Here is a 16,350-nt window from a genome sequence, read left to right as displayed (position 1 = left end):
ATCGCTATTGGAAATATTTGGAGCAGACAGGATGTTCATGAAACCTATTACCTTTATTAAAAGTGCCCAGTTAGGGCTTATTTATCATAAGATAAGATATCCGAGTAATCTTATCTTATGCTTGCGCAGCTATGAGTGCGAGCTAGTAATTGTGTGGAGCCTCGCTTACAATGCAAAAAGTGGTCCCTTTCTTTAGTATTAAATAAACCTCATGTTTTTGCAGTGATTATTGTCAGAGGGCTTTTAAATTCATGCAGTGAGTAGATGATGGTCTAAACAATACATAGGTATCAAAAACGAAAATTCGATATTTCACTCCCTTGAGTGGTTTCTTACAGTTATTTTGTGAACTGTTAACCGAGAAGTAGTCCCATTTCTTACGTTCGCACACATTTTGTAACTATAACCCTGTCCATCGGGCAATCCTGGCTACGTTACTGCTGAACAGTGAATACTGGACACATCTGAGTCCCAAGATGCACCAAGTTAATAGAAGCAATTAGTTCACATGGTACATCAAGAACTCTTATGGGTGTTCATATACAGGTTTCTGAACTGAATGATGGGGCGAAATAGTGCACCATTCTGAGATCCCATGTTCAAATCCCATTGTTTACTATGACTTTTCTGTGCGTGTGTTTTATTTTGTTTGTAGCTGAACCAGGGTACATTTTTCAAATAAGTACCTTAGATTTTTAATCCTAAATGTTTGTGTACCAGAACGTGGCTTGCTGTTATATAAAGTGGGCAAGGTATTTAACACTTATTTTTGTAAACTTTCTGAAGATTTTCTTGTCTTCTTTGTGAGGTTCACTTCATAATACTGTACATTTTTGACCTACGTTATGCGATAAAATTCAAATGCTTTGAACCTCTTTAAGAAGGTGAAGGTGAAGTCAAGGATCAGATCTCTGTAGAGCATGCAAAGGCATTTACTTGTTCATAAACCATAAGTGGTTCTTGACCTTTGCAAGAAACGGAATTTTGGGAAGTCAGTACTGTACTCATGCGTCTGTCACTCTTTCATATCGTAAACCAGCAGGTAGGGACCCTCTTCGGAGGCAGCCCTGCCCAGGGAATGACGCCCCCGCCTATATGAGTCCCAGAGCACACAGCCCGGTGTGTAGCATCTGATAAGGGTCCCAGCTCAGGGATACCAGCGAAGACCTCAACGGAATCAACAGCAGAGAAGATGGACATCAGAATGGTGGAGATAGCAGAAGAGGTAGCCCAGTACTTGGGGAATAGTATGAGTACACTATTCATCAGCAGCGTTTGTTTCTCATGTTAGGTGCAGCTGCAAGGGCGTCTGTTCCCCATGTAAGGAGTGGCCTGAATAATGGGTGGCAGTAGCTCTAAAATGCCTTTTGGAGTGGCGAACCCACCATAAAAATAGCCTAAAATGAGTGGTGTAATTATCAGCCTCAGAAAAGGTGAGCAAGCAGCAGTTAATATTATGAAGGTAGGAATAATAAATGTTGTGACCCTGATGAGAAAATCAGAGGAGTTGATTGATTTTATGGGGAGGGGGAATGTTGCAGTGATGGGACTGAGTGAGGTCAAGTGGAGGGTAAACTGAGTGAAGAGGATGAGGAGGGTACACCCTGTACCAGATTGGAGGAGGTGAAACAAAGAATGGAGTAGGAGTGATTGTTAACAAGATCCTGGATGAAAATATGGAAATGGTAGACTATGTTAATGATAGAATAATCAGAGTATGACTGAGGATGGAAGAATGAGTTAAAGATTTCAATTTCGTCTAAGGTTATGCACCCTAAACTAGAAACAGTGAGGGAAATATAGGGGAATTATTGGAGATACTCGAGGAAGTAATCACCGATATGGAAGTGCTAGTCATGGGAGACCTCAATGCACAGGTTGGTAAAGACAGAATTAGTTTGGTACATATGGATATGGAGAAAGAAACAGCGAGTGAGATAAGTGGATTGATTTTTGTGAGTGAAATGGATTGATTGTGGGTAACACTCGGTTTACAAAGAACAGTAGAAAGATCACTAGATATTGTGGTGTAAAAGAAGGACAGAAACAGTTATTATTTTTTGGTTGAGAAAATAAATCATAAACTGTTAATGGATGTAGCAGCACTACCAGGTGAGGCGTTTGATGGAAACCTCAGAGTAGTTGTAACAAAATTGAAAATATTTAAAATTGTGATAGTAAAAGAAATAAGACAGAAGAAAATAAAAGTCTGAAAGTTAAAAGATAGAAAAACTCAGGAGAAATTTCAGGAGGAATTAAAACAACACAATCCTATATCAGAAATAGAAAGTGTAGAAGAAGAATGGATCAAATTTAAAAACACATTTTGTAAACTGTGCAGAGAAGATTTGTGGCTAAACTTCGGCTAGAGTGAAGGAAAAGGAGGCACAGGTTGTTAAACAAAGAGAGAAAGCATGGCAAGAATGGAATAGAGATAGGAAAGAAGGAAGTAAGATTAAGTATCAGGAAATTAAAAGTAAGTGTAAAAAAGTGGTGAATGTGGAAAAGAAAAAGTGTTGGGAGAAATTCACACAAGAGTTGGAAAAGGATCTAAATGGTGGAAAAAAGATGTTGTATGGATTGATAAAAAATAAGAAATAAGAAGAAATCTACACAAAACAAGTGAAGGAAGAAAGTTGAAATGTAGTAACAGACCCAGAGATGATAAAGAATAGTTGGAAAAACTATTTTGATAAACTCCTGAATGTTAAAAATGATGCAGAAGAGAGTGTAGTGATAAATGAGGATGATCCAAAAGTGAGAGTGATATTACAATGCCAGAGGTGGAAATGGCTGTTAAACAAATTAAAACAGAAAAAGCAGCAGGGATGGATGAATCATGTGTGGAAATGATAAAAGCAACAGGACCTATTTGTATACATTGGTTATATAGGCTAGTAAGGTGTATATGGAGCAAAAAGCAAGTACCTGATGATTGGTGTAAAGGTGTAATAATGCCAGTATTTAAGAAAGGTGACGGGAAGGTATGTGACAGTTATCAAGGAATTACACTGTTGTCACAAGTAGCCAAAATATTTGAGAGAATAATAGAAAGGAGGATGAGAGGGAGGGTGGAAAGAAATTTCGAAGAAGAGCAGTATGGAATTCGACAGGCAGGTCAGTGATTGACCCTATATTTTCCATGAGATTAGTGATGGAAAAACAGTGGGAATATATGTGATGTTTAGGACATCACTGCATGTTTTCAATTATTGAACTATATAATTAATTAATAAGATGTATATATTTAATCACTGATAGGTCATGTTTAAATTAATATGTATGTATATATATAGGGTTTTTATCATCCATTTCAATCATCATTTCATTCTTTGTATTGCGGCTATAACGTATTCTGAACGAACAAATTATTGGGTAAAGTATTTCAACATCATTCATATTAATAACTTGCAGTAAATTTTCCAATGGCCGTTGTGAGGTGACCAGAGTCAGCAGGCTAATTTCAGCCCATTTCCAGGAAAAGTACGTCATCTAGGTTACGAGAGACCTCACCCTCTCTACCTCATGAAGAGACAGTTGATACATTATAAATGCCCACTTTTCGAACTTCGCTACCTGACGCTTTATTTCAGCAGGAAGTTCAGCCTATGTGAATGAACGTAATGAAGCAATGTGATGGATTCACAGCAATACATAGGAGAAGGGATGAGACCTCGAATCTTACTGGACCATGTGATATGGCTGATGGAAGGAGACTTTTGAACGGATATACGTCGAAGACAAGAGCTGGAGAGGACATTCTTATTCTCACTCTTAGACATTCTGATGCTGACTCTTGGAAGACACTCTTATTACGATTCTACGTCTGCACATCGGAGAAGATTTAAACTTAGTTCACTTCGCATCTGAGTATATTCTACTCAAAAGTTACTCTCATTGGGACTTGTTATCTCAATGACGAGAGGTAGTCAACGGGAGACCGGTTTTGACTAGTATAGGAGAGGAGAGCTTTTATTATGAGTTTAGCTACGCTACGGTTCCGTAATATGGAAGAATACATGTGTATTCTCTCCATGAATATTACCCATGGTGGTTTTGCATTTAAAATTAGGGCTCATTACGTCTTTATGTAAAGAGTAAAGTAGGAAGTGTTAAAGGCAGGAAAAGCATAAGTAGGACTGGAATCCAACAACAGATGAGGCAGCCGGTACGAGAGATCCACCCATCATCAGCTTCAAGACAACAGAGTCTACATATGGTGAGCTTATAGCATAAGTTACTGCAAGTCTTCGTGCAACAGTTCATTTTCTTAGAGTTGATTTCATTCAATTTTTCTTTTGCTTCCGTAAGTTCAGATTTCGTTAATACGCCGTTACGTCACTTTTTCATCCTAATAAATAGCTGTTTTAATTTGTATGTTCTGAAATTATTATTAATGATCCTTAAATTCCAAGTTAGTGTACTTAATGAATTTGTGTCTCGTCACTCTACCCTTGGGAGTTTTTTGAGTCTCATTACCTATTATTATTATTATTAATTATCAACTTTTGTTTTCAAGCCATAAGCTTGAAGGCTGGCGCCCATGGGATATTGTTTATGGAGAAACGAGATATCATTTATTTATTTTAATATTAAAGTGACCCGCCACGTTATAATTCTGTCAAACACCTGTGGGCCAAGTGGGTACGTCACATATGGACAAGATCTGGTGTTAGTATTCCTTGATCTAGAGAAGGCATATGATAGTGTTAATAGAGAAAAGGTGTGGGAAACCCTGAAAAGAAAAGGATGTGCAAAGTAGTCAAGGGAACTAGTGAAAGCAATGTATAAAAATTGTTTCAGTTGTGTCCAGACTGCAGTTGGGAGAACAGATTGGTTTAGAAGCCAAACTGGACTAATAAGGAGAGGCCAGACCCTGCGTCCATCCGATTTCAACAAGCTTCCATGTACCTGTTGGAGTACACTCAACAATAATTCGTTTAAAAGGTTTTAGGTCAATATGCTTTCATTTTCAAAAAAATTGAGCTCAAATGTCATGATGCAGGATCCGCTTTGGACCAATTGGAGGTGATAGAACACTAAAAGGTGAACAAATTTTATTCAAACATGTCAGGTCTGCACACATGTTCGGTTTTACTGCACATAGCTTTGCCGACTGAGCCTATCGTAACACGATGGAGCACTTGGCTTCAAGTTGTTAGTTTCTACACCGAACATTTTGAATCTGTTAAGTCTATTGTAGATTCATTTCCTCCCAAGTTGGAAACGTCAGTACGCAATTCTCAGAGTGCATTTAGTAAACAGAGTGTAATCAGCAATATTGCATACACTCAGAGCAATTTTACTTTGATTGCAGAGGGCATTACAAAACTAATTGTCCTTCCACGTCAAGAATCCCACCAACTTCATGTACGACTTCTTGCGGCTGCTGAATTTTCTTCTGTTATTGTTGTAATTACTGAGTGTGCTTCTGCATTTTTTTTTTAAACGCTACTTCCCTAAAATCTTGATGTAAGTTTCCTACAGTATTGCCTAATTTTCAAATTCTGGAGCTACAGTTGAAAACATCCCTCGGTTAACTCCTCCTGCTTGCTGGCATTGCTGATGGGCAAAAAACATCAAAGCCACAAGTGCACCTAGAAGATACAATTTCTATATATATATATATATATTCTCTCTCCCTCTGAAAAAAAAACTGTCGAAAGTACATTTGCAAGGAGGATACAACAGCATTCTGACTGATGAGTGTGACAGCCCGTAAAGAATTAGAAGAACTCTGTGAAGAGTGGATTGTATCCCTTTTATGTTTCAAAACTAAGCCCTGATGGGCCTAGGTTTACCAAGTGACTGCTACTCAGCCTGAAGACTTGCAGATTACGAGGTGTCATGTGGTCAGCATGATGAATCCTCTAGCCCGTTATATTTTGGTTTTATAGACCGGGGTCACCATCTCACAGTCAGGTGACACCTCCATTGTAATCGTGTAAGCCGAGTGGACCTCGAACCAGCCATTAGATCCAGGTAAAAATCCATGACCTTCCCAGGAATTGAACCCAGGGCCTCGGGGTGAGACCTCTACACTGTGGGGTCTACTGAAGGAATATGATACCTACATGAATATAGGATCCAACTATGGGAACTGAATATGTGGACAACGAAGGAATATATGTTAGGTCAAGATAAAGTGTGCTCATGAAAATGAGCATACATGGGTGCACAAGAACACAGAATCAAAGTACGTTTAGTCATTTCTATTGATTGTATTCATCGTGCATGCTGATTTATTTTAGTTTCGTAAAGTTTTTTTGAGAAGGAAGTGTATATTTCATATCTGGTCTTTAAGACTGTGCGCAAGTAATTGAGGGTTAACAACATATGTTTTAGAAATATTACAATTTAGAAGCTACATTAAAAAATTATAGAGTTTCTATGTTTCTGTATAATCTTAAATGAGTTTTCAAAATTTCATATCCCTATATATATTACCTCACATGCTGTGTGTATCTGAAATTGAAAATTATGTGTTTACGGGAAACGGCAGTTAAAGTTGTGTAACACTCACCCGTCTCAGAACTAGGCTTCATATTTTTCTTAATTTCTTTGTGGATTTGCATAAAAATACATATAAATTATATATATCCTTGTTCAGGGAGCTGCAATTTTCAAAATAAGATTTTAAAAATTTGGTTGCATGTATGAACATTTTCCTTTGAATATGCTGTATTGTCAGAGTTTTTAAAAGCAAATGCCAATTCTAAAGTTCATCCCTGTTATGGAAAATGAACATTTTAATAAAAGTGATCATGTGACTTGTATTTACTCATGCTGCAATATTCTCAGTGGAAGTGGACATGTTTATTGTTTATTTGATGTAACGAGTTAAAATTCTAAAATGTTTTGAACAATCATATTTTGCAGAATTTCTCGGTGAAGGTTCTGTATCTGGTGCAAGCAATGCCATTGGATTCCTACTTCATGGTACCAGCACATGCATAGTGACAGCAATGTCTGCTAAGACATCTCAGCGTTACCGACTGCAGAGTAATGGTGTGGTTTCTGTGTATATGTTGGCCTCCCAGTTAGTACAGAGACTTCAGAAACACTTCAGTAAGACAAAAGACTTCCACATTTCTTATTCGTCAGCAGTTCCAGTGCAAGAACTCTTTACTCTGTTGGATACCCACTTGGCATGTAGAATCGAGTCTCTGATGTTACAGGTACGTCACTGTTTCTTTTCAGTTATTTGATAAGGAGACTCATTGTTGTGTACCCATTAATATTCTTCACTTGTGTTTAGGTTTTTCAAACTTAATATTGCTAAGTAATTTTAAATCTTTTTAGGAAGATTATATTGATGCCCATTTCTATGCATGATACCATGACTGTAGAAAAGCATATAATCATTAAGTTTTCCAGTCTGTTAAAACTAATGGCAAGATTAAGAAAACACTAGAAAATACCTGAAAGAAAAACCATGTTATTGATAACAGAATCTATCAAATTATTTTAAAAGAAAACATGTGATTGATATGTTTCATTCCACAAACTTTATCACATACTATCAAATCACTTTTATCATGCGTAACTTGTATAATTTGTATATTTATTACATTATATAAATGTACTGATTAAGAACGGGTGAGTCTTTTGAACAAGTGAAAAACCATTTTATAATTGAAATTCTGAGTTGAATGCCTTGATAAATCTGGAAATATTTTCTGAACTTATCTTATTGCACTCCATCTATTGTACATCTGCTCCTCTCATCTGTTAAGCTTGGACTGGATGCTGAACCACAATGACAAGCATCAATTGTGGCTCATGTATTGATATGATTTGACATTGACATTGTTACTTGGAGTGAAACTAGAGGAGTAGGAGAGGGTTAGCTCAAGGAACAAGGCAGAGGATACAACTTCAGGGAAGGTAAATAAGGAAGCAAAGCACATACTCACTGAGTTGGAACTGCAAAAAAGAACAAATTCTTTGATGCGCACTGTTGCAGAATAAGGGAAAGACTCATGATGCTCCATGTCAAGCTCTCTTAACAACCATTGAGCTACTGTAATTAGTGCATATACTGCAGCTATGACCAGAAGATGTCTACGACCAACTTGATGGAGTCCTAACAGCTGTACCTCACTGATAAAATTATCTTTTAGGAACAGATATACCTCGCTCTGATAAAATTATCTTTTAGGAGACTTTAGTGTCCCAGTTGGTAGAGGATCTATACCCTAGGCGGAAACTGGCAGCAAAGAGGGCGTGATCAATAATAACTCCAATAGAATCCTCTTGCTTACTAGATGTTCAGAGCACACTCTTGTTATTACAGATACACACTTTTGCCAAAAGAGAAAGTTCAGTACATCATGGCAACACCCCAGATAAAAGCACTACCATGTACTTGCTTATGTAATAGTGCATGCTGGAGATCAGCATGATGTATGAATTATAAGAGCTGTGACAGGTGTTATTTATTGTTGGACTGACAACAGATTGATACATTTTGTAATGGCTTTGTACATTTCTCAGAAACAGTGGATGGCAAGAAAATAGATAAGGTGCAAATTGAACACTGAATATTTAAACATATGAATAATAACACAGTAAAGGTTTCCACCTATTCAATACTAATATGTATTTACAATATTTTAAATTACATGGAACTAGTTTCGACCCACCTAGGGGTCATCATCAGCCATATTAACGCATAAACAACTCTTGTCGAATCCTAAAACATGTTATTTTAACGGTAAGAATCTTATGGATTTATAATTTATAAAGTGAGGTGTAGTAATGAAATGAAAAATGTTAGTATGGTACAGGTGAGTAATAATTAATAATTATACAAGGAATATACATACTAAGAAGTTTGGAACAAAGTATAAATGGGGTGCTTAGTGTTGTAAAAATTATACACTCATGGATATCAGTAGTCCTCGTACTAAAGAATACAATGTAAAATGACACATATAAGAATATAAAAATATATACAAGTATGTACAAAGTCTGGAGAGTAAAAAGTGATACTCTTTATATGCCGAGTCGGCTTGACACTGATCAGCTTACGCAGAGAAATTAGGCAATTTGGTGTATTAAAGCTGTGTTGACCGGCAGCATTGTTGATTGCTGGACTTGAAGTTATTTTTGAATTTCTGGTTAAGAAGAAGGTGGATACTGCGTGTGGAGATCTTAATTCTCAGTTCTTAGCGGAAACCAAATTGAACCTGTTAAAATGGAGAAAAGCCGGTAAAAAACAAAAAGCACGGAGAGAGGAAAAGGTTACCATAAAGTGAAAGGACGCTTACCTCGCGCTGCGGTGTGTGTAGTTTAGCTGATGGTGTGCGACTGGTGGCGGGAAGAGAAATGTGGGCAGAGAGGAGGGCAGGCGCGTGCGGGTTAGGAGGGGGCTTAGGAAGAGTGGTGGTGGTTTGGGGGGATGAGGGGGAGGGGGGAGGCTTAAGGCGGGGCTGAAGGGTGCGGGAGAAAGGGTAATTGTCTCGGAAAAGTACCTTTGATTAAACTTAGGATTGAGTTTTGGTTGGCTGCATTATTGTTTCTGAGGAAAGTGATAAATACTGTAGATCGAAGAGTATGTTGGATTTCTCTGAGATTTCATTGAGATTGTGACTGGCGGTGAAGTATTGGTCTAGGTGTATGTAGTAATTTTCCATTATGTTGAGTAAAGGGCCCTTGTTTGCTAATTCGAGGATGTCCATGTCCTGTTTGATATTGGTAAAATTATGGTTATAATCTTGCATGTGTTGGCCGATGGCTGAAAACCTGTTGTATTTTATCGCGTTAGTGTGCTCGTGGTATCTGATATTGAAGTTTCTTCCAGTTTGTTCAATGTAGGATTTTTTACAGGTGTTGCATTTGATCCTATAAACTCCTGATTTTAAAAAAACTGCTGGTCTTGTTGATGTGTGAAGTATTGTGTAAAATGTTTGTGTTCTTATTGTTGGTTTTGAAGGCTATTTTTACGCCTTGTTTCTTGAAGATATTGGTTACCTTGTAGATATCATTGTTGAACGTGAAGGTGGAAAATGTCGAGGTTTAGTTATTTCTTTTTTTGAGGGTAGTTTTAGGGCGATGTTTGTGTTTCTTGATTATCCTTGCTATAAAATGATTGCTGAAACCGTTGAATTTTGCCATTCCGTGGATTGTGTTAAGTTCATTCTTTAGATCTTTCTTGGACATAGGTATGCTGAAGGCTCGGTGGACTAGGTTATTGTATGTGGCTCGTTTGTGGGAATGGGGGTGCACTGAATCTTGGCGAATGGTGGAGGCTGTTTGAGTAGGTTTTCTGAATATTTTATAACTGAAAGAATCTGAGTTTCTAGTGATAGTTAAATCTAGAAAGTTGATTTTTTGATTTGATTCGGATTCTAGTGTGAATTTGATATGAGGATCAATATTGTTGAGTCTTAAGAGGGTGGTGGAGGCGTTAATTGATTTCTCATGTTATTATTCATATGTTATTCTCAGTTCAATACGGACCAACAACATGACATTCATAACCCTTGAGAATATGTTAAAGTCGAAGACAAAATGCACACCCTTGGGAAAGAAAGAAAAATTACCATCTAAAAATCCATATGACATTGAACAGCACATATCACTATTTACATCAGCAGGACTCGGCCTGTGAGGAGTTTGGAGGACTCACCAAGAGGAAGCATCAGGAAATATTTGACCAAAATAACAGAGAAACGCAAACTGTCATAGACCAAGAAATTAAAAACATATATCACTTCGCAAAATGATTCCTAGTTAGCCATAAATTTAAAAAAAAAAAATCAAGACGCCTATGTGAGGTAGAGAGAAGAATTCGGATGCTGAAGAACAAGTGGTAGACAGCAAAATCAGAAATACAGAATTTAGTCAAAATTAACAACAACATGAGAGCTTTCTTGAACTCCACCAAATCTGTCTATGGCCTGTCAAGTCAAAGCCTAAACTCTCTACAATCTAAATTTGGTACTCAGCTTCTCAAAGACAACTCTACCATTTACTTCCATTGAAGAGAACACTTTCTGGAACTCTTAAACAGGAATTTACACATTGATGGGAATATCTTTGTTACAATTCTTCATAAATATATATAAATCCTTTTAAGTGAACTTCCTTCTATTCAAGAGTTTGAAATAGCCTTTCAACAGCTCAAAAGCAACAAAGCAGCTGGCTCATGCAGAATCTCTGCTGGATTTTTCAAGGAAGGGTACTGAACGTATGTATATGCTTATTGCCAAGATTTGGAAAACTGATGCTGTTCCTGCTGACCTATAAAATGCTTTCATCACCTTCGCCACCATCTTCATAAAGGGAGAAAAGGCCCAGTCTGGCAACTATCAAGGGATATTGCTACGTTCTGTTGCTGGAAAAATATTATAAAGAATACTGCCTGCTACAACCCGCGAAAGAATCCCATCCAGGAACCCAGTGTGGTTTTAAACCTGGTCAAGGCATAGTTGATATGGTCTGTACTGTTGGACAAATGCAAGAAAATCTAAAGAACAAAACCACCTCTTTACATGATGTTTATCTATCTTGTGAAACTCTTCATGTCTGTTAGGAAACCGGGTAAGTTAGCCATGCGGTCAAAAGCTGTGAGCTTGCATCCGGGAGATAATGGGTTCCGTCCCCACTGTCAGCCGCCCTGAAAATGTTTTTACATGGTTTCCCATTTTCACATTTGGCAAATGCTGCGGTTGTACCTTAATTAAGGCCACAACTGTTTCCTTCCTATTCCTAGGCCTTTGCTGTCCCATCATCACCGTAAGAGCGAAGGGACGCTAGTTTTTTCTGCGATGCACTCGCCGGAACAATAATAGATAATTTTGAATTCCTGGAAATGGTCGGCTTTCTTTGCTTTATCTCTGTATTCCTTTGATGAGACATCCGACAAACAAGGCCTTTCTATTATATGATTAACTAAGTCCAGAGTAATCTCCTTGCTCAACTCAATTTCTGACTATAAATGTTAGTACCAGTATAGTGCAGAGAGAACGACATACGTGCGTGTACTGTATTTGTAGCTTATAACAAAGAGAATGAGTGTTGCGAAGTGTTGCAACTATAATCCTACTTCACGAGAAGCAAGTCGTTTTCGTTGTTTAGGCTATGTGTTGGCATGGAAACAGCATGGAAGTTGCCGAAGCTGTACCGATATCTCACAAACAACGAATTGACTTGACAAAACACGCCAACATGTTGGTGTTAACCTCAACATTCTGAGTTAACATGCAAAATCAATTGGAAGACACAATCACAATATACATGTCAATTGTAACATTGTAACATTAAAGGCCGGTCTCCACTGTTTAACATTTAACACCAACATGTTAAATTTAACATGTTACAGTTGACATGTATATTGTGATTGTGTCTTCCAATTGACTTTGCATGTTAACCCAGAATGTTGAGTTAACACTTTTAACATGTTGGCGTGTTTTCCGCTCCAAGTGGAAAACATGTCAAGTCAATTAGTTGTTCGTGCGATGTCGGCACAGCTTCGGCAACTTCCATGATGTTTCCATGCCAACACATAACCTAAACGACGCAAACGACGTGCTCCTCATGAAGTAGGATTATAATTACAACACTCCGCAACACTCCTTCTCTTTGTTATATGCTACAGATACAGTACACGCACGTGTGTCGTTCTCTCTGCACTATACTAAAATGTATAGTCAGAAATGGAGTAGAGCAAGGAGATTACTCTGGACTTAATTAATGATATAAATAGAAAGGCCTTATTTGTGGGATGTCTCATCAGAGAAATTTATAAAGCGAAGAAAGCCGTCAGTTTCCAGGAACTCGAAAATATCTATAATTGTTCCCGCGAGTAAATCGAAAAGAAACCTAGCGTCCCTCCGCTCCCAGTACAGTCGAGAATTGCAGAAAGTTCAGAAAATTCAGTAGTCGGGAGCGGACGAAGTTTATACTTCAAAGTGGTTTGCTTTTGAAGCAATGAGCAGAGTGAGGGGAGGAAATGTGCCTACTAAAACTGCATTTCTAAATCATAACAAGAAACAACAGTGGCAATAACAAAGGCCAATTCCTCTTCATCTGAGTCCATTGTCCTTATTTAAAAATACTAGACACCATCTAAATGTATTACCATAAATTGATATGATGAACTACCTGTATATAAACAAAGAATGTCAAGTTTAACATGTTTATTAAGTGTGGACACAATGTTAAATGAAACAGTTTTTAACATTTAACATGCTGATGGTGTCACCAGTTAACATTTAACACGTATAACATTTAACATGTTGTTAAATGTTAATCAGTGGAGACCGGCTTTAACATTAACATGTTAAATTTAACATGTTGGTGTTAAATGTTAATCAGTGGAGACCAGCCTTAAGAGAAGGTCTTTGACCACTACACGACAACACGAGTGCTTCCTTTCTTGGCAGCAATACACCTGGAGAGCCCTTTCAGATCACAGTGGGCGTCAAGCAGGTATGTGTGATAGCTCCAACTTTGTTCTCTATTCTTGTGGAGAATCTACTGCATCTTTTTAAGGGATGAGTTGCTCCGGGTGTGGAAATAATGTATAGATTTGATGGTGGATCACTTGATTTGATCTTAGCAGACTGCAAGCTAAGACCAAAGTATCCTCAACCTCAGTTATGAAACTGAACCACACAGAGTAAGTGTTGCTTTAGTCATAATCTATAAACCATTTTGAATGGATTTAACCACAAAGTTTGTAAATTAAAATATAGGGATCCACCTATTCAATACAAATACAATGTTTATATCCACTTTATATGTCTATGTAAAAATTCCCTATTTGGCTGATGATGGCATTCACTATGCCAAAACCTGGTAAAATAATCTGGATTCAATAGGTGTATCCCTATATTTTAATTTACTACTTTGTGAATCTCGATTCAATACGGACCTAACATGAAATTCTTGACGTTGAATGGATTTAACCAAACATATACTAGTACTTGACATTAGGAACTTCACATTAACAAAACACAAGTTTGATACCAACCTGCACAAAACTCCTACTAGGCAGCTCTCTCTATTGCGGTCAGTGGTAAGACTCTGCACAATATGGAACACTATCCTTACATTAGCAACCACTACTTGACAAATGCTAACATTTGTACAGTACAGTACAGTACAGTATCCCCCCGGATGTGTTAAGTGTGGCATTTGGTTCTCTCCTTAGAAGGGTCTGTGATAACCATGATCTCAATGTCCAGACCAAGTTATATGTTTACGAGTATAATGCCATAGTGACACCAACATTTGGTTATGTACCTTGACTACTTATGGAAGACAGTTTAAATGCCTGGAAATACGAGCCATGTAAAATACTGAGAGTGCATTCCAGTAGCAATAAACCACAATAATTCTTGGTTCCATACTATCAGAACATAAGAACCATAATATCGACCAGGAAAATTGTAATGTAGTGTCACATAGAATTGGCTAATTAAAAAAAATGTTTAACATACATACATACATACATACATACATACATACATACATACATACATACATACATACATACATACATACATACATACATACATACATACATACATACATACATACATACATACATACATACATACATACATACATACATACATACATACATACATACATACATACATACATACATACATACATACATACATACATACATACATACATACATACATACATACATACATACATACATACATACATACATACATACACACACACACACACACACACATACATACATACATACATACATACATCTTCATTATAGACTGTTATGCCTTTCACCGTCCAATCTGAAAACCTCTGTGAATTTTCTAATCGCTGCCACAATCCTCTATTCGTAACTAGTTCTGTGGCCTTGTGTAGTTCTATATCTCTTATCTTTAAATCGTTAGAAACTGAGTCTAACTATCGTCGTCTTGGTCTCTTCTTACCCTCCATAACAGAGTCCATTATTTTCCTAGGTAACCTATCCTCCTCCATTCGCCTCACATGAGCCCATCGCCGAAGCTAGTTTATGCGTGCATTTTCATCCATCAAATTTATTCCTAACTTAGCCTTTATTTCCTCATTCCGAGTACCCTTCTGCCATTGTTCACACCTGTTTGTACCAGCAGTCATTCTCGCTACTTTCATGTGTGTTACTTCTAACTTATGAATAAGATATCCTGAGTCCACCCAGCTTTTGCTTCCATAAAGTAAAGTTGGTCTGTGATGGTGTGGGGTGGCATCAATATTGATAGTCGTACGGATCTTGTCATCGTGCGTGGTAATCTTACAGCTGAGGGGTACATCGAACAGATACTACTACAGCATGTGTTGGTTGCTGCATACGGTGTTGGCCCTGAATTCGTACTCATGCACGACAATGCCAGGGCTCATGTAGCGCGTATCACCAGAGCTTGCCTTGCGAGAACGGGACATTCAAGAGATGGAATGGCCAGCAGTGAGTCCCAACCTTAATCCCATCGAGCATGTGTGGGATAGGCTTGACAGAAGTGTTCGTGAGTGTCCTGTTCCACCACAGACTCTCGAATACCTCGAACAGGCTCCCATTGAAGAATGGGACCTGATACTGCAACGTGACCTCCGTCGATTTATATGGAGCATGCGATGTAGGTGCCAAGCTGTGATAAATGCTCGTGGAGGACATACACCACACTGAAGCTCTCCATCTGTGGTAAAAATCCACCCTGGAAGATTGTTATCACTTTGTTTTCACCCCTGTTTGGACATTTCCGTTTGTGTTCTGAAAATGAATGCGAATCCATCAATGTTCTTTTGTATACTTCAGTGGTAAAGAATAATGGTTTAGTTGCTGATTGCTCTGCGTTCAGACCAACTTTACTGGGTGTGAAGTACTTTTTTTTTTTGGAGCATGCTATACGTTCAAAAAGATGTTCCCGTAATTGTTTTGAACTGTGTATGTAACGTACCACAGAGAAGGTGCAGACCCGGAAGAGAAAAAAAAAGAAAAAGAAAAAAAAGAAGCTCCTCAATAATGACTTAAGGCAAAGAAGAAAATAAAATAGGGCAAAACTGTGTCACATGTGGACGGGTCTCAAATAAAAGGGAAAAAATGGTAAGGATTTGTGCAGGAAAATAAAATAGCTATCTCCATAAGAGCTCAAAATTCAAAGGATAAGGTTACCGCTAGGTCGCACAAAGGCAAGACATAAATGGGACATAAAGGCGGGTCAGTAAAAAATACATTACACCAGAGTAAAATGAAAACTAAAGGTAAAATCTTTCTCTTTCGTTGTGTACCAAATTATGATCTATTCCACTCAACCGCACAACAAATGTACAAAAATCGAGCAACTTACAGATACAAAGTGCCATGTAGAAATGCACCAAAATGGA

General features: G+C 37.8%; 1 protein-coding gene across 2 annotated transcripts in view; it reads left to right on the top strand.

Moving 5' to 3' along the window:
* Positions 1–16,350, top strand: part of BBS9 (Bardet-Biedl syndrome 9) — a 281,278-nt gene that overhangs the window by 198,341 nt on the left and 66,587 nt on the right. For both annotated transcript variants that reach the window (XM_067142194.2, XM_067142193.2), the window contains exon 9: positions 6,880–7,178. In XM_067142194.2, the coding sequence (XP_066998295.2) occupies positions 6,880–7,178 (299 nt within the window). The remainder of the gene's footprint in view (positions 1–6,879; positions 7,179–16,350) is intronic.

The sequence above is a fragment of the Anabrus simplex genome, chromosome 2 (assembly GCF_040414725.1).
Source record: "Anabrus simplex isolate iqAnaSimp1 chromosome 2, ASM4041472v1, whole genome shotgun sequence".
Taxonomy (NCBI): Eukaryota; Metazoa; Arthropoda; class Insecta; order Orthoptera; family Tettigoniidae; genus Anabrus; species Anabrus simplex.
Note: the sequence above shows the minus strand (reverse complement) of the source record. Positions and strands in the feature narration are given on the sequence as shown.